The sequence below is a fragment of the Pipra filicauda genome, unplaced genomic scaffold (genome assembly GCF_003945595.2).
Source record: "Pipra filicauda isolate LSUMZ 115617 unplaced genomic scaffold, ASM394559v2 scaffold616_size215100_pilon, whole genome shotgun sequence".
In the NCBI taxonomy this organism is placed as follows: domain Eukaryota; kingdom Metazoa; phylum Chordata; class Aves; order Passeriformes; family Pipridae; genus Pipra; species Pipra filicauda.
In genome coordinates this window covers 59,496-78,531 of record NW_024104772.1, presented here as the reverse complement: position 1 = coordinate 78,531, position 19,036 = coordinate 59,496, and the positions used below count along the sequence as shown (strand labels likewise).

The 19,036-nt window shown below is 41.5% G+C and overlaps 1 protein-coding gene, 1 long non-coding RNA gene and 1 other non-coding gene across 3 annotated transcripts; all 3 read right to left on the bottom strand.

The window, feature by feature from the left end:
• Nucleotides 1-5,195: 5,195 nt before the first annotated feature.
• Nucleotides 5,196-16,204, bottom strand: LOC113998140 (protein FAM122A-like). Its single transcript, XM_027740599.2, has 10 exons — nucleotides 15,744-16,204; nucleotides 15,356-15,434; nucleotides 13,992-14,048; nucleotides 13,580-13,623; nucleotides 13,445-13,499; nucleotides 13,117-13,218; nucleotides 11,815-11,903; nucleotides 11,213-11,277; nucleotides 8,794-8,890; nucleotides 5,196-7,738 (listed from the first exon to the last, which is right to left on the bottom strand). The coding sequence occupies exons 1-10, from the start codon at nucleotides 15,857-15,859 to the stop codon at nucleotides 7,588-7,590; spliced, it is 855 nt and encodes a 284-aa protein (XP_027596400.1). The 5' UTR covers nucleotides 15,860-16,204; the 3' UTR covers nucleotides 5,196-7,587.
• Nucleotides 7,819-7,961, bottom strand: LOC113998883. Its single transcript, XR_003544645.1, has one exon. It is a non-coding gene; the product is annotated as a small nucleolar RNA U109 (small nucleolar RNA).
• Nucleotides 16,205-16,708: 504 nt separating the features above from the next.
• LOC120324632 lies at nucleotides 16,709-19,033 on the bottom strand. The gene is made up of 3 exons (XR_005566094.1): nucleotides 18,634-19,033; nucleotides 18,188-18,319; nucleotides 16,709-16,817 (listed from the first exon to the last, which is right to left on the bottom strand). It is a non-coding gene; the product is annotated as an uncharacterized LOC120324632 (long non-coding RNA).
• Nucleotides 19,034-19,036: the final 3 nt, after the last annotated feature.

The following is a 19,036-nucleotide window of genomic DNA, read 5'->3' as shown; positions in this document are numbered from 1 at the left end:
GCCAGTCTGTGCACTGCAATTCACTAAACCCAATAGAAATGTGCCACAGCAGGCTCCTGAGATGCTTCATGGGGTTGGGAAAACAGCCAATACAATCCTAGGAAAGCTCTCTTGCTGTGAGCAGGGTCTATTCATTCATTTCAGGTTGTCAGTAAATTTGATACAAGTCTCCTCTAGCAGAGGATTTTGTTGTCAGAACCAAAGAGCGTCTGCCTTTTTCAAAATCAGTTTTATGTTTAATAGTACAAAGAAATCCAAACCCTCACTCTGGGAAGTTAGTGTTGACTCTGAAAGGAAGAGGTTATGTTGTGAGTGAAAAGAAAGAAAACATTAGAAGTTTCTCGTAACAGAAGCTGCAGGGTGAGTTCAGTTCAGATGCACTTCAGGCAGTATTACCACTGCTCACTAAACCCCGTCCTGTGCTTTGCAAGCCGCGATACGCCATCCCGTGGCCATCCAGATCCCCATGAACTTCCCACAGCTGGTCCAAAGTTCCCGGCACAGTCAGGGCTGTGCTGTGCATGCTGGCACTGATGCTCCATGTAAATCCTATGTGCACGATGTTTGTTGTCGCTAAGGCAAAGTAAGGCCAAAAAGCTTCAGCTGCTTCTCAAAAACAACCACCCTGACAGGTGCAGGTTGTAGGATGTGGCTGTGGCATGGCTTGCCGCCTTCATTCAGCTGTACCACAACCTTTCTTCCTCAGTGTGAGCCTTTTGCTGGTAACAAGAATAACCAGGGCACTTTGCAGAAAAAACATCACTTTCTCCACACCAAGTGTGTCCACCAGCCTCCTGCCACACCATCTCCTTCCTGCTGGGTGATGTTCCTCCTCCTGCTCAGTTATCGTGCTTTATCTACAGCCCCTTGTCCCACCAGGTCCCTTGTGGTCTCTCACAGTGCCCAGAGCTTTTGGGGCATCTTTGCCCCACTCCTATACCCTTAATTCCTCTCTCATTCCCGCTCTGCCCCCATGAAGAGTTTTGCCCACATGTCCAGGACACGTTTGACAAGAGCTGACGATCCAGTGCACTAACTTTGCTGATGAAGACAAGAAGCTGAGCTTCCAGCCTTGCTTTGGTTGTCCAACAAACACAATTACAGACTTCAGGGCTGATGAAAACTCCATGTGAAGGGGGTGGGAGGGAGGCTGTGAAAGCCCACACAAATTCAGTGAGCCCTCCGTACCCCTCCTTGTTGCCCATCTGGCCCACCCTGCCCATGCTGCCTCTCCTTCCTCACACTGCTGGGTTTTAATACAGGAGAAGAAAATAAGGAAAAGAAGAAGTGACCAGCAGCAATGAGTCCTCAAAAGGCAAATGTTTCCTATTACTGCTCTAGTTTTTTCAGGCCCTTTGATGTCGCTTCTCCCACACAAAGCTGTTTCTTTCACAGTCTGTTCTTGCACACGAACAAGATGTGACACGTACTTTCTGTAGCACATCCTCAACTCTTATTTAAAGCACATTTGTCCCAACTCACTGTACTTTGCTCTCTGTATCATTTTTCAAACCAGTACTCATACATCATAGGCACAGAGGCATTCTTATTCTAGCTCCCCCTTTCAGATTTATTTTTCTTCCAAATTTTTGGAGGTTCTGGTCATAAGTAGGGAAGTGTTGACAGCTAGGGTTGAGAGTGAGCTGTTAAGTTCATGGCAGTAGCTGAATTTTCCAAAATTTTAGGGGCTTGTAGAACTTTGTCAGAGGCCAGATTCAACATTTATACTTATATTCTGGACTAGTTAACTTCCATTACATTCTTTATTTTACTTGGGCCCATATTTTTTGATACTACCTGTTTCTTACCTGCCTAGTAGGGACCATAACTTTTGCATACTGAAAAAATTGTTGACCACACATTGTACTGATAAACCATTACAGTTCTCATGACAAATTTAAATTGCAAATTATTTGAGGCAAGGAAAATATTTTTGTTCCAGCACAATAGGGTTTTCATAATCTGCATTATAAACTGTCCCAACACAAATAGCCGGGAGCTTCTGCCAACGTACTCAGCTTTGGTGAAAGTTCAGAAGTGGTGGAGGCTGTGGTAGAATGCAGTTTTCTTTAGGTAATGCAAGGGTTAAGCCAGTCAGCTTCTGAAAAAAACAACCTCATGTAATTGTCTCCAAGATTCATTTGACTAGTGTTGTTAAATAGGAGTTACTTCTGCATAAACTGTATCCAAATGCCTTTCAGAATCGAAACACAATGGAGAATTCTTCCAGAAAACACACACTGTATTATCTGAAAAATAATCAAAAAACTCAAACTCTGTTATACCCCAAAATGAGAGACATGCAAAAGTTCCATCAGGAATTTTACCACAGCTGTTTAGTAAGGCAGTCAAACTATGGTAATTAACAGCAAATAATAATTGTGTTTGTAAAAAAGGTAAAAAATCTCATTGCCCTCGGAAATAAGTTAAGGGAGACTAAAGGTATTAGAAATACTGTACAGTGTAAGATGATGCTTTTTGGGCAGACAGGAACTGCTTGACAGCCTGGTGTCACTAACGGGTCTGTTGAATCACAGGCAACTGTTACTGCAAACTTATTCAGAGACTGAGAGAGGCCTGGCCCAGTTTGTTAGAGATGAACAAAACTAGATGAACAAAACTTGTGGGCTTTCAGCAACAAATTCTTACTTTACAGGAAGGAGAGGTGTTTGGAGGTGGAAGTGTATTGGATTTTGTAGTTCTTAACTACTGATACGTTCAAAAGACTATTGCCTGCATTTAAAAAAAAGAGTCAGACCAGCCAAATTCGTTCATTAAAACAGGTATCTTTGTTCTGTGTTTTCAGGTCTTATTTCTTTGAAACCCCTCACTCTTTTGTGATCACCCAAGCTAACATGCATTCTTCGTTAACAGCAAGAACCTACCTACTTCCCATTTCCAAACTTTATTATGCAACAACAACAAACCAAATTGCAGATTTAAAAAGAAAATTTTGGCCCTGGCATGCTACTCAGGGGCAAGCCTCAAACCAAAGGGCTTTAACATCTAAAAGCAAGTAATAAAAAGCAGTTTGAATGCAAAATGGTTTGGACTGAAACAAGGTACTTCCACAGAGTGCCATTTGGGGACATTTACAGTGGCAGTGGTGTGTGTTTGCATTTATGGGGTCCCTGCATTCTGCTTACATGAAGGCTCTTCACGCACAGCAGGAAGCAAACCCCAGCTAGCACACTTAAACCAGCTCTGCAGCATAATTGCTCCCTCAGAAAACAGACTTGCCCTAAAATGACATCTACTTTTTATTTTAGCCTGAGGACAAAGGTCTTTGTTGTGAATTAGATAACCATCCCTTAAGGAAACCCAGCCACTGACTCCCTGCCTTCCCCAAAACCAGCTGAAACAACTGCTACTCTAATTCTGATGGGCAAGCTTAGCTCACTCATTCTTTTGGAGGTGGATTAAGCAAAGACTTGCCCACAAGGAGCCTTTTCCTCTGTCTGAACAATGCAGACCCTCGTGAAAAGTCTCAGTCATCTGAAAAACACATTTTTCATTTAAAAATTAGCTGGATAAGCTTAAATCAGGGCTAAAATCTTTATAGTCAAAGGAGCCAGTTACTGCACTCTTCTCAGCAATCCATCTTACAGCAAATTTGCTAAGGATTACTTAACAGATCTAAAGAGAGACTGAAATACTGAATGGTAGGCAAAGTCCCTTTCCATCTACTATGGACAGTTGGCATTCATGTAACAGCCTTGGAATACGAGGGGCAGTTTTTATAGCTCCAAGAAGATTCCCAGGCCTTTACTCCAAAAAAACAAATGCAACAGGCCTCTGACTTCATGAAATATTTGAACCCATGTTAATGCAAAGGTTTTTTTATTATGAAGTTACCAGGAAAATTATATGCAGATGAAATTCCTCCAGGAAAAACAAGTTCTCGTCTTTGTTGTCACACAATGTATTAGCAGGGTCTACAGATAAGAACATGAATATTTGCAAAAAATAATTTCCCAAGGTCAGTCTATTGTGTTTGTGCATCAGAACCTGAGGTCCAAATCTCCTTAAGCCTGCTCAAGTTCACCTCTGCAGACAGCCCCCAACATGAATTTGCCTGGAGAAATGTGCCCAGCTGAAGCCTTACACTTAAAATATTTTTAGCATTTTGAGTTGTTAAAATGAGTTCTCTATTTTTATCATGACTTAAAAAAAAAGAAATCCCACTTCAGTGTTTTTATACAGTATAGAGTTCCTTGTGCCTTTCAAGAATGAGTTTTCCAATAAAGTCTGCAGGACTCAGATTTACATCCTCACCCACTGACAGTTTAATTACTTTCATTGTAGGAGAAAGTATTTAATCACATACAGTCAGAAAAACAGCCCCTTAAATGCAGGCCTTTGGGCCCATGATCCCCAATTTGAAATTCAATGAAGGAGACTGAAACATGCACACTGTGATCCATTTCCTGATGCAGAACACTTGATATTATCAAAACATACAGAGTTCCACAGCTGACACACACATTTTTCTAAAGCATTGGTAAAATCCTTCCAGCATTTTAAGCCCACAAAATGAGGATTCAGCGTGCTCTGGGTATGAGCTAAAGGCAGTGCTAATCAATGAGCCATACACAGACCAAGGTTGTAATACTGTGCTAATTAACATATTAAAAATAGCCCATCTAAAATGCTGCTCTAGTTATGCTGGCATTTTAACTCTGTTCTCAACAATTACAACATTAAAGGTAACTCATCACTGGTGATTCTCAGCAATAGATATGCACCAATGGTTCCTCGTAATAAAAAAGGGAAGTGGAGGACAGACGGGAATTCTCAGACACTCATCATGGCAATTCAGAAGAAATAAGTCTGGTGAAGACATAAAAACTAGTTGTTAAGTGTCAATAGCTATACATAAAAGCTGACTACCAGCACCAGCTGGCCTTCTTCCCAAACTGGTATCAGACAAGGCAGTCAAAAAATCCAGAAATGCAACTTTCAGTCAGTTTTAGTCAGAGGATGCTGTGCAGCCTTTACACTGCGATATTGATCGATCCTTGAGCAGCAGCAACTCTCGTGCAGTTGAGTGCAAGTATCAATAACCAGCATATTAGGAAACTTAAGTTTCAAAATGAACAAGTGTTGTTACAGCTGCAAGTGTGAAAGAGAACCTGGGCCTGCCTGGGGCCTGTATTACACTGCAACATTCATCCTGGAACCACAGACACAGTGAGTGTGTGCATTAAGTATATATTTTATAAAAGAGCAATGTCTTTCGTAAGACATTCCAAGAGTGCAGAACACTACAAAAAACTGCTGTAACAAGAGTGACTGTTTGTGCGTTTGCTTTATGCAGTGTACATTCGAATGTTTACAGAGGCCAGCACTCAGATTAAGACTCTCCACTAACAAACAAATCCGGAATACATCAATTGTACAGGTAAATCAGCCAAAAATAAGCAATAGCTATGCTCTTCTCAGGTTCAAGAAAGCATGCAATAGATTTCCCCCTCCTGCCACCCCTTGTTTAGATTTCTAAATCACGGTAGCAGTAAAAGCAAGGTATAAGGAAACTGGGGCACAGGTAACGGCTTGGATTTTATCACAGACTGTTTATCAATATTTTGCAATGAAAAAGGAGCCTTCTTTCAGCATCAAGAAGGCAGAGAAGACACAGGCATGAATAAAAAAATAATTAAGCGATTTAAGACATCAAAAATTCAAGAAATAGCACTGTGCATATACAAATAAAATTAACATTCAATACTGTAGAGCTCATTCAAAAATGGCACCAATGGACAATATTTTACAATATGCACATTTATTTGAAGTGGGGAACTAACGCTCCACAGGTGAAAATGGTAATACAAATAATAGTGCCACTGTTGGCCCATTCTAGTACTTCTTACAATTTAAAGGAAACACTTTTAAAAATAATCTGGTATGTACATGTCTTCTGGATACCCAACAGCTTCTTCGGAAAAAACTATGGTTCTCCCCTCCCCTTCTAGGCAGACAGTATTGCCAGAGGTTGTGCTCACTTCTAAAGCACATAATCTTACTTTAAATTCAGTGCTATTTTCTTTCAGAAAGATCACAAGTTGTACTTTTAGGTAACAAAAGCATTTATGTTACAAACATTCAAAAATGGAAGCTTATGATTCTGGCAGACAATGTTGCGTATTAAATACAAACCAGCCAGCAATTACTGAACATAAAAAACTTATTCAATCATAAAAAAATACTATAATTCATCACCACAGACTTTTTACAGAGTTATAAATAATAAATAGCATAACACAGTAGATTACAAACGGATTTATTTTGCCCCGTTATAGTCTTTAAAAAGTAAAATATCTATTCCTACCTCAGACTGACCAAGGTACTGTATCAAGACTACTCATAGCTCAAATAGAGCTCCTTCACCAAGCAATTTGCAGAGCTCGTATCCAATCCAAAGTCTTTCCTTAGGGATTGAGTGTTGGCTGAGCTGTTTGCCCTGCTCGTGACCAACAAAGGGACAAACTCTGTTCAGAGCAGCTGCAAGGGGTGTCCCCTGGGCTGCTCCCTCAGCAGAGCTGGCCTGCCCACAGCACCTCGCACGCCTCGGGGAGGAACACTAAGGAAAGCAGCATCCACGGCAGGATAAGGGTAAGCACTCTATAAACAAGCTGTACACAAAGGACTTTCCCCACCCACCCCTCTTGGTTTACATTCCATAATTTTGTAACAATGTCCCCTAAGGCACAAAAATACTTATGACCTCAATGCCACAGGAGACATCGATGGTGCCATACATGGTTCTCCTACACAGTAGTTTAATTAACTTAGTTATCTGCACTGTATATCTTCAGTCGAGGCGTGGATTAATTTTCCTTGGCCAAATCTTACTGAATATTGAACTTATTTCATACAATCTGTAGGATAAATGATCAGGGGAGAGAACTATGCAGCTAATTTAATCATGTTTGTAGAGTAGTATTATTTCTTCACCAACGGCAAAAGTGACAGTCGTTAGTTCTTTTGTTGTGGGGTTTTTATTTTAATGTAATAGAATGACATTTCCACACCCAATGTGGTCTTCTGTAATAAAAATGACTAGCAGCACTAAGAAAATAAAATATTTTTTCTCCCTTCCATAAAGGAATTTGAGGCTAGTGACTGAAAAAAAAAAAAAGGCAAGAATAATTTTTCTCAATAGTAGAAGTGCCAGAGAATAAATTAGTATTTTCAAATCCTTCCAAACCAAGTTATTTCCCTAGACATAGTGACCATGATAATGATAGAAGTACTTTCCTAAAAATTGCAACACTAATAGGTAGATACCTATTCCTGGAATCAAAAAGTGTATGCAAGTTCCTGAAAGCAAAAGTTAGTATAATATCAGCAGACATCTTGTTTAAAAAATAAATTCGCAAAACCAGACATTAATATGGTCTACAATGTCCATTAAATGGATAAATAAAAAAAAAAATCACTGGAAAGTAGCCAAGGATTACAGTAACAACAATTTTTTTCCTTTTAATAAACCTCATATTAATGGTTCAAGGATCAGTTCGTTTCTCTGTACAAGTGTACAGCAGTGAGGGGACAGCACGGCCAGACACTGACTCAGGACTTGGTAAGTCACTTGGGTGAGAAGTCATCCATCAGTATGAAGGAAGAGCAGGAGTTGGAGCATGTGACTGGAGACTCGGTGGTTATGCTGCCTTTAGTCAGGGAATCAGAGGAAGAGCCAACACTGCTGCTACTCCCGTCAAGAATATCTGAAGACAGGCTGGGGAAAGAGAAAAAGGTTATTTAGTACACGGGTATGATGAGAGTGCACAAAGTTAACGTGCTTTCCCCTTGGAGAGAACATGTAGGAGACCTATACTACCACTCAGTCTTTACTGCAAGACTGGCAGCCCTGAAAACTCCTTGTTTTCTGTAGCATGTTATATACATTCCTGCTCCTCATGGGAATGAGGAACAGAATTAATTTTTTTTTTAACATGCAAAATAAATTACAAAGCTGTTTTTAATCAGACATAGAAAAGAGGTGAAAATTAATGAGCTTAAAACCTTAAAAGCTTATAGGAAAGGAATAATAATAAATTAATCAGCACTGCAGTAAAGATGTCATTAATTAACCAGTATGCTCTTTAACATTGCACTACTCAAAGCAAGATTGAGACCTATTTTTCCTTTGTAAGTAAGGAATTCCTGTGTTTGGATTTTGAAGTCCTGATACAAGATCCCAGAAGGCACATAAATTGATGCTTTTGCAATTTAGAGGGAAGCAACGTGAAAAAAAATCTAGGCAGTTTCAAGTCTGTAGGTAAACTGAAATCACAGTAAAACAGTTCACATTTTTGAGTACTTAGCATCTGACTCCACACAAAAAAAAGAACTTAGCTTTTTATGATCATAGTAAAGAAAGATGACAGTAACTCAGAATCATGAATGTAGGGACAAAAACTATTAAGTACTCACACACATTTTCTAAGTATTCAGGAAAGTACCACAGACATTGTATGACCAGTACCTACAACATACTGACATGATGAAGCAAAGTAATTTTGCTGATGAATCAACGGGGATTTGTAACAATTATATTCAGTATAAAAGTTTTGATGTACTAAATCTAGGCTAAAGTCTGCTCAAAAAATTAATACAAAGAGCAGGACCATTGTCACACTACACTCCCACAGGAACAGCTCCCAGTAATATGCATGCATGAGCTACACGCAAAGCACTTTTTTCCTGGAGAAAAAAAAAAAAAAAAAAGGAGAGCTTATGACAAATGAACATTCCCCGTTTTGGCATTTCAGGGCACATGAAATATTTTACCATGAACTGAGATCTGTCAGATGTGTAACATCTGGAGAAAGCATGTTGGTTGTTCCTTGGAAAAGTCTCTTTGGCTGACTTTCAGTTTCCATTTCACCTAAGGAAAACAGTGCAAACAACCAAACTCATTTGAGACTCTGGAACATTGTTTTTGTATTTGTCTGCTGTGAAAGAGAGGTTTGTCCCACAATATTCCAAGGTTGCATTTGTAACATGAATTCTCCAATTCAGCCAACCAAGCACTTGAGTAAGACATTAATGAGATGCTGCTGTTTAACCATCCAGTCTATCCTTCATTTAACTGATCCTTCAGCAGTATCTGAGGGGCTACAACGATCTTAAAGACATAAAACTTGTTATTTGTACTGCAGACAAAATAAGCTAAAGCAAATTAATTACTGTGACTTAATTTTAAGTACACAGCTGAGATGAGGTAACTGACATAAGCCAAAATATGGAGATTAAAATTCTTAGTAATTATGAAAATAATAGTGCCAGCTTGGTTCAGTTTCATCCTCTGCTGCAGAACAAACTCTGATGCATGTGTACACTTCTACAGGAAGCTGAATAGAATAAATCTGTCATGTGGAAGCATTTCCACTTACTCATCAGTGACCAGACTGTCTTTGTACCTGTAACCATTTACTGACATTAAAAGATTAAATATGATGGGGAGAATTCATATAATCTCTTGAGTATAATCTGCCCTGAGAATGACCTGGCTCATTAACAGTTGCTATACAACAGACATTTGAAAATATCATGAACTTGCAAATAACAAGCTTAAAAAAAAGAAAACCCTCTCAGCTGCAGTATATTTTCATTTTTAGTTTGACAGCAAAACCATGAAACGGTAATAGATTTTTCTGTCTTTTCACCTACACTCTGCAGTAGTTGTAGCGTCAGTTTGAAAACCTGAGAGAGATTTAAGCATTACAGCAAACCAGAATCTATGAAGACATTCTGCAACAAAATTATACTGCTAAAAGACTTACAACCCTCCCAGATTTCTTATTTCCTTTAGCCCACAGGGATACATTCCCTTTTTTGAAGGTAAGGAGTAACAGCTTCCAGCATGTAGAATGGGCAAAAAACATTTATAAAATACTTGGTCTTACACAAAAATTAATAAACCACCAACTTAGGTAACACTTTTGCCCCTTGAAATTTCACAAAGGCACTGCTACAACACATTGCACAGTCTACCAGTATTAACTCCCTAGAGCAGTGAAATGTTCAACACATGGCTTGCTTTCTCCCCCATATCAGGGTGTCCCTTTGTTACCACGTCACGTCTGTACAATATGAACCATAAAGTCACTGCTAAAATTCAGACAACAGGATAACGTGTTTAGGAAAGAAAGTCCATTTAAATGTGTTAGATGTTTTAAAATTAAGTTAACATTTTGAAAATTCCTTGATATTTCAAATAAAAAAAGGTGAACTCGTACCTCCACTTTGTAAAAGATGCTCCACAGGAGCACATGGATTGGGTGAGGAAAGCCTGTCTTTACCTGCATTGCTTTTACAAGCTGGGTAAAGCATAGGTATGAATATCTATCCTTTATTGATCATTGAGCTTAATAAACTTTTATTCCATTTAAATGCCTCTAAAATTCACAGAAAATAACAGCCAAGATAGAATTGGCATCTATGAGAAAACTTGTCTCTCTCTCCTGTGAAGTCAATACGAATTAGACAACATTCTTTAATCTGACAGGACAAGCAGCCCTTAAAAAAAAAAAAAAAAAGTCAAACAATAAACAGTAACTTTTCTCAAAGGCTAAATATAAGTCTTGTACAATAAAAGGACATGCTTTTGGCACAGTTAAAAGTGCCCAAGTTAAAAGGTTAAGCATAGCTAGTGGCTCACCTGTAAATATCTCACTCTTACAGTTTTACTACGGAGACTTGCCCTGGGATGTAATTTGAATATCCCTAACATGGAATACTTCCAGGAAAGAACAGTTTTACCCCTTCAGGAGAAAAGGGCACTGATCTACTCCACTTCTCCAAACATTCACCTTCTGAACTTTCAGGGTGAAAACAAACATTCAGTACTAAGTTTAGAAGATCCTGCATGATAAGCAACATTCCTAAGATGATCTGAAGGGTGTGCACTGTTCAGTGGTACTTGTAGGAATGTCAGGGCTTACAAACATTCATAATGTTTCATTTGATGCATAATAAACTTTGCCTCTTTCAAGCAGTAGCTGCTTTTAAAGTTTTTCATTCCTGCGTTTTAGACTAGCTACTTTACATTGTATTTTTAAGTTATAAGTAGCAAATTCCAGTTCACCGTGGATACAAGTGCATTATATTTACAAAGTAACATAAAAATGTTACTGCATAAACATAAAAATGTCCAGCTGCAAAACTACATCCATATTAAAACATCTGATAAGGTAAATACACGTACCTTTCCTTTTAATAGGGCCAAGAACACTAGGCCTGATACAGTTGATTGGACTTTGACTCCTCCTGCTAGAGAGCACACTGAAAGTCAGGCCGATAAAGGTTCCAAGTCACATCAAATCAACACAACCACAGCATATGAAGCAATCTTCAAAACTATTCCTGCACAACTTGGAATTTTTAGGGCATCTAAATACATACATAACAAATAAATGCTGCCTATTTAGAGCAGATTATCTGCCATAAAAAGTTGCAGTAAGTTTTTCAGGGTTTTCTCCTTCCCCTTGTGCATTGCGTTCTCATTTCTATCCATTTATAAATTATGTGCATTATTTATATAAAACCTATCTGCTGACAAAGTTATTGAAGTTAATTTGAAGTACTTCCCCACAATTTACCAAGTGTAGTTTAAAGCTGACACAAGCTCTATAAGAGCACCTACATAAAGTTACCACTGGTAACTTTCAGAGCATTTTTACATGGTAATGCTTTCGCTCTTGTAAAACTATAGTCTCTTCTAATGCCTTAACATCAGCTTTAATTAATCTTTGGTTTAAATTCCAATTCTAGCCCAACATACAACTGTTACTTGCACATGTCACTTACTTGCAGAATCGCCTTGTTGGACTGGGAATAGGACTTGGAGGTAACCCATTACTGCTCACAAACATTTGCAATGATGGTGAAAAACATTGCTGCAGAAAAAAAGGCACATTAACACACCTGAGAATTTCCTTCAAAACACTCAGATGTTCCACCCCACCCTCCAAGCCCCACTCAAAGAAAAGCTAGCAACCGAACTAGGCAGAGATGATCAAACACAACCTTGGAAACATTTAAAACTTAACTTGCAAAAACGTAACGGCTTGTGCAATTCTGCTCAGATTAACCTAAAACTGAAACCCACAAGAAACTTGAACTTGAAATAGATGTTGTTTCTCTTCTTTGTCACACTTAGAAGCAGCAGTACAGTAGTCAAGACTTACCCCTTTCAAGGGGCTTGTTAAACAAATAGAAATTACTCAAAGTACATCTGGTCTGCAAACTGACAATATTCCAGAGTAGAACAGGATATTTAGCTCTGTGGTTCTGCAGCTAATTTGAGCTTAGCCTATGACTGCTCCCAGCTCATCACAAAAATCTTTCTGTCAAGTTATCTACTACTGCTTTACAGCTGATTCCAAAGGCACAGGACCAGCTGCCAGCACCAGCATTATCCCAGGAACACATTTACCCACCACGAGTATGTGGTTGCTCCGTGCAGCAACACTGGTAGGGGCCTGCAGGAAAATACTGCAGTACAAAAGCAGAACCACAAAAGGGAGTGAAAATAAGGTCACCTTCAAACATAAATATCAGTTTCTCCGTGCTACCTCTTTCTCCAGCATCTGCCATCAGTTTTTGGTGCAAGTTCAGCACACCCGAGTCCTCCTTCACAGTGTGTTTGTGCCTTCCTTTCCATAACTGAGGGACACATTTTCATCCCTACCACCACACAGATTTGCAGTCTTCACCTACTCTTACTGTATATGATGACACATTCCAATTTTGGTACTTCTTCCCCAACATCCCCCCACTTCTGCAGCTGAAGATCATGTCCATGATTACTTTCATGACCTCTTCCAGCTCCCCTAGAACTCCAACACATCCAAACACTGCACAAACAGTAGTAACTGAAAACATCCACTGTTTTCCTGACTAAACTCTGCAAGGTCCAAGATGGGTCACCATCTGATTCTTAGAAACCAATAAAATGTGGGTTTGGGGTTTTTGGTGCTTACTTGGTTGTGTTGTTTGTTTGGGTTTTTTTAAACTATGAAACAATTTGTGAAGTTACACATCTTCACAGTTCAGCTTGGTCTGGAGTTCTGAAATATTGTTTCAGTTTGGTTATTTCACTCGTCCTACCTTCCCTATTCCTCTTGTAGGTGAAGGTGCAGGTGAAACTGGAATGAAGTCAATTCTCTTTGGGGAAAAAGATTTCTCAGACTTGTCCAAGTCATTGTCGCTCTGTGAACACAAGGTTTCAGATTTAACACCAGCACAGGATATCACCTTGAAATCCAAGGCACAACCTTGTAATGGAAAGTCATTGGGTCAAATGCACAAAATAGCTAAAGCAGGTGAGCTTAAATTCTTCTTAAATTATTTTCACAGTTAATTCCTCTCTTTCCCTTAAATTCATCAGTTAAGTGTGAAAGTAGAATTAAATAGGAAACATCTATAAAGAGATTACCAGGCTCAAGCTTTCCTCCCATGACTGGCTTATCTGCATTGCTGTTTGCACTTCCCTAGAATACAAAAAACCCCATCAGTAGCTACAAAAAGGATAACTCTGGCTATTTTATCACGTTCTTTCAATAACACTCACCTTTCATGTGCTGCTTCTCTGTTCATTAAATCCACTCCTTCCTCCTGCAGGAAATAAATGTCCTAAGTTTCCCCATAACATTTGATTCATCACAGGCACTTGAAATAACACTTGTGATTCAGTGATTTGCCATCACAATTGAAATATGAACAGTAGAACCACTATAAAAAGACAAGACTGCCAGCAGTCCAGCTCACTGCTTCTCTTAAATGAAACACTTCAAAAATGCAAGGCAGCTTAAACGTAACAATAAGCCTTGCAAGGACACTTCCCTTGTTGAAATGAAGTCTTGAAAATACAGTTTTCTTTAGTACTTGACAAACTCGATAGGAAAGAAACTCCCACTATATAAGTACTTCAATATTATATAGTACTTTTCATTCTGTTACTAAATACACAGATAAAAACTTACCCTTCTGATCTGATGAAGTCGGCTGCTAGGAATACGAATGGGAGATGATGACAAGAACTGGAAAAAGAAAAAGTGACAGCCACAATGATTAAATCACACTTCAACTGCTTGCATATATAGTATTTACCATTAACTACAGTCTTAGTGAGTTAAAAATGAGCTGTACAACTACCTGTGGATGACTCAAACAATGTTGCAAAAAGCAAACACTGACCTTCAAGAGAAAAGACTTGTTTTACCACTTACAAATTCCTTGTATCACTCAACAAGCAGCACAGAACTGACTTGCAGGCAGATACTGCTCAACATCCCAAGTACACAAATAGCTACAGATGCCACTCAAACAAGTGAGATACTACAAATGAAACTATGATCTTTACACAATTCCTCACTGCCCAGAGTAAGATGACAAACCCCTGAAGAACCTTTCTCACCCAGCTCTCTGTTATAAAAGAGAAACCTCAGTGTTTCAGCTCAGTCTTGAACAACACTCCCTAAAGCTTTGCTTTCTGCCATTTTATGCATCTAATTTCTCTGGAACTCTGACTCCATCACATACAAATGGGCCAATAGTTCCCACTCAGGACATCCATGTGTCCATTGCCACATCTACCAGTCTGAGCTCCAAAATTCTGGATTCTTATTTTAAAGAAATCTCACAGCAGAAGATTTTGAATCCCATCTCGCCTTTTCTGAACAGAAGGCATAGAAAAAACTTATTTAGGGACTTTAAGTTCTACAGGTTTTGAGAAAAGCAATACTTAACCTTCATTACCCTTAGATGAGACAGAAAAATTTCAGTGAAAAGCACATACAGATCACTGAGTTGAGAAGGAAAAGGTGAAAAAAAAAGCAACATCTTTGAAATGTTAAACAACTGTAGCTCTGTACACTACCAGACTTACAACAGAGAGCAATAAATAAATTACTCTTCTTTAAATGATTTTCTGAGATCTAGTGTTCAGCCTTTGCAAAAAAAAAAAAAAAAAGCACCATGTCAAACAAGCAGATCAGCGAAAAACTGTGACTCTTTCTTCCATTTTCACAACAAATTAAAACACCCTTTCAAGACTTTTAACTGTGAAAACAGTTTTCTCTTCTAACCCAGTCAGGTCTAAACTAACCTAAAGACTGTACTTAATACTGGGAATCACATGTAGCTTCAGCTATTGTTGTCTTCCTGGGTGGACACAGTTAACACACCAGTATTATTTCATTGCAGTTGCAGTTACAGGTGAAAAAATGCTTATTCTGCAGCCTGGAAGCTCGTTGGGATACACAGTGCAAATGATCAAGTTCAACTTCATTTCTCTACTCCGATTACTCCTTGTTGTGTGCAAGCTGACATGCTTAAGATTCCTCACCATTCCATGACGGCTCATAACTGTTGTGCTGTTCCTGCGAGTCCGCAACACGTAAGGCTGGAACACCTGCGAGTTGTCACTGCAGGGGGGAAAAAAAAAAAGTCTGGTGAACAAAACTCTCTCGAGGTGCGCTTTGCTTAGAGCTCCGCTGCGCCGTGACACGCGCTGCGGCCTGAAAACAAGCTTTCCTTTGAAGAAGAGCACCGCTGCTACCGGGGGAGCATCTTCACCGAGCCGGGGGGGACAGGGGGGCACACTGTGTCCGAGGAACAGGGGGCACGTCCCGGAGGCCGCTCGGGGAGAGCCAGGCCTGCCGAAGGCCCACAGCGAGGCCTGGGGCTCGCTCAGCCCGTCCGGGCTCCTCCCTGGAGCCCCCCGGGCCCCTCACCTGAGCCCATGGATCAGTGGGGCGCTGTTCGACCTCCTCAGGCCGCCGCCGTCGCCCGGGCCCGCGGCGCTCCCGGGCGGCAGTTCCAGGTCCAGCTCCATCTTCTCCTGAGCCATCGCGGCGGCGGCGGCTCCGGCTCCTCCCGCCCCGCCGCGGCGCCCATTCACCGCGGGCGGCCGCCGCGGCTCCTCAGGCCGCCGCTGCCCCGGCCCTACAGGCCCCGCGGGCGGCGCCGCGGGCTCAGCCCGGGGGCGCGCCGGGCCCGGCGGGGGGGGCGGTCGCAGCAGCGCCGCATCCCGGGGGCGACCCGGGGGCGGCCGATTGCTCCTGCAGCAGCAGCAGCAGCGGCCGGTGGCGGTGCCGGCGCGGACGGCTCTGGGGGCGCTCCCGCTGCCTCCCTCGGTACCGATCGCGCTCCGCACCCACCGCCGCGCACTGCGCGTGCGCGGGCAAGAGCTGAGCAGGCAGGGGCCACCCGGCCTCGCGCGGCGCACGCGCGGTGGCTCCGCGCCCCGGCGGCGGGCGGGCTCCCGGCGGCCCCCGCGGGCGACGCGCGCGCTGATTGGCCGCCGGGCCGTGCGTGCGTGTGTTTGAAACGGCGCAACGGTCGCTAGGACGCGCGCACCGCCTCCGGGGGCGGGGCCCGGGCTGACGGGGGACCTCGGTTCGAGTCCCGCCGCGGTCACATTCCAGCCGAGCCTGTTCCGGCAGACTTTTCTCTCCTTAGCAGAGAAAAGACTTTGCGACCCTCTTCAGGGCTTAAATCGCACAGTCTTTCCCAATGTCCTCCCTAGCCTTCCTTTGCCGCTGAAGCACATACTGCGGCTTTGATGCACAATGAGCGTGTGAGCATCTGGCATAAAATTCATTATAAGATATGTGATTCTAGTTCTTGGCTCTATTCAAGTTTGTGACTGACCCTGGCAATTTGATTCTGAATGACCAGAACATCAAAGTTTGTGCTTACTGATTTTTATTTTATAATATTTTTCTACAATAACAATTGCAACGTACACATTTGTCTCCTACATGTCTCTTCATTTTCTCCTGGGAAATCATTCTTTTTCCAGAGTGCTGGGTACAGAAATAGTTAAGACAGAAAAGTTAGGATTTTTCATCACTTCAACTTCCTTAAGTGGGAATATGGCTATACAAATTATTATCTTACTTCTAAATAGTTGAAGGTAGGTGCTCCTAGATAACCCAGTAGAACTCTTGTTCCTGTAGCTATTTGTTATGGTACCTCCTTGCATTTTTTGTTAATCAAGACTGATCTGTGTGTATTCCCTTTTTCTACCTTCAGAGACTCTGTATGTGTCTCATAACTGTTTTCATGGATGCCCACATTTCTTTCACTGAACTGATACTATTAATGAAAAACTTTGTGCCTATATACCTGATATGAGTTAAAGGACCCACAAGATTACCTTTAAATACTTACAGGATTTTTCAGCCACACTTTTAATACAGAACCGGCACCATTCTCATTGTCTAGTGCTTCAACACAAACATTTCATAGCTTGGAAGAGCTTCCATACTTTCACTTTCCATGGCTGGAATTGCCTAAACAGCAATTCAGGTGACAGTATCTAGCAAAACATCTAGCCCTGAATGAAAATCTACTCACACCGATGGTGGTTCTGTTAATAGAAAAGCCACCTGCAGAATCTGACTACATCCACTACTGTGGATTTTGCTATTTATTGTTACTGTGGAGTTATTATTTTATATCGTTGCCACTAAGGACAGTAAACAGCTTCAAATGCCATGTACCAAGACAACGTTAAGGAAAAGGTCAGTAATATCCAAAACGTGTCTGAGAGCTAAATAACATCTGCTCCATGTGCTCAGATTTTCCAGTGCCAGTCTCATCATCCTCCTGTCCGACCAGGGTTTACTATAGCCAAGAGAATCTCAGTGGAAACATGTATACAAGAAAAAGTGGGAACTGCCAAGGTGACCCTCAAATGGCTGAGGAGAGTAACGAGGCAGAGAAAAGGGGAGGTGTCTGCAAGAGAGTTGTGCTATGGAACAGAAGGATGGAAATGAGGAAATCACAAGTTGTTGAGTTAGAAAAACAGCGTAAATGACCTTGGCAAGAGGGATTAACAAAGGAGAGAACACGTTAAACAGAGCCTTGGGAGGATACAGGTGAAGGATGGAGATTCAAAGTGGGGAAATGGGGACTGGGAGAATGAGATAGGTGGGTAAAGTGACAGAGAGACTGGTGAACATGAAGGTGTGGGTGATGATGTAGGAGATATTTGATAGTGTCAGGGAAAATATCCCTGTTGGCAAAATAAACACAGTCACAGTTACAAAAAGCCATCAGCCTCAGATAAATTAGTAAGCATAGGACCCATGAACAAAAGTATTTTTTCTCTCTATAATCTATCTTTCTTCTCTGATTATTTCTGTTCTTAAGGACTGCCTGAAACTCTCACCTGGAATATAATAGATGAAGAGATGGAGTGCCCTCCCTACAAGGAAAGGCTGAGATGATTGGGATTGTTCAGCCCGGAGAAGAGAAGGCTTTGGGGTGTCATAATTGCAGTCTTCCAGTACCTGCAGGGAACCTGAAGGAAAGACAGAGAGAGACCATTACAAGAGCATGGAGTGACAGAACAAGGGGAAAATTCCTTAAAACTAAAAGAGAGTAGGTTTATATTAGATATTAGGAGAAGTTCTTCCCTGTGAGGGTGGTGAGGACCCAGCACAGGCTGCCCAGAGAAGCTGTGGATGTCCCATCTTTGGAAATGTTCAAGGCCAGGTTGGATGAGACTTGGAGCAACCAGGTCTAGTGGAAGGTGTCCCTTCCCATGGCAGGGGAGTGGGATGAAATGAGCTATGATTGATTGCCCTATTAAGGCAAACCACAAGGACTCCTCACTTCTTTCCAAGCGTTAAGATCCTCAGCACCAACGAGCACCATTGATCTCCCGAACTGTATCACCACAACCTCCTCTAGGTACAAACTAGGGACACATCAGCTATCAAAAGTATTTTGAAAATTGTTTGGGTTTTTTTCTTCTCCATTCCTAGAGTTGTCTGGGCCTGCACAGAGCCACCCGCTCTGTTATTTCCGAGAGCGGCAAAGGCTCGGTGTGAACTCAAAGACGATATTTGATGCATTTAAAGGTCAGCGCTGCAGCCCTTACGAGAGAGCGCTGGGAGACACATTTTATACCCTTAAAAACCCCTCATAGCTGTGACTCCGAGCGCGGCCGGAGCGCTGCGCCTGCGCCCTGCGGCCGGGCCCGCCCGCGCTGGGGCCGAGCGGGGAGAGCGGCCCG

Excerpts from the sequence above, each read along its gene's own strand:
- LOC113998140 (XM_027740599.2), bottom strand. The coding sequence starts at position 15,859 with ATGGCTCAGGAGAAGATGGAGCTGGACCTGGAACTGCCGCCCGGGAGC. Across the intron at positions 15,435-15,743 it reads CCACTGATCCATGGGCTCAG|TGACAACTCGCAGGTGTTCC; the intron begins GTGAGGGGCCCG and ends TCCCCCCTGCAG. Across the intron at positions 8,891-11,212 it reads TGGCCCTATTAAAAGGAAAG|GTGAAATGGAAACTGAAAGT; the intron begins GTACGTGTATTT and ends TGTTTTCCTTAG.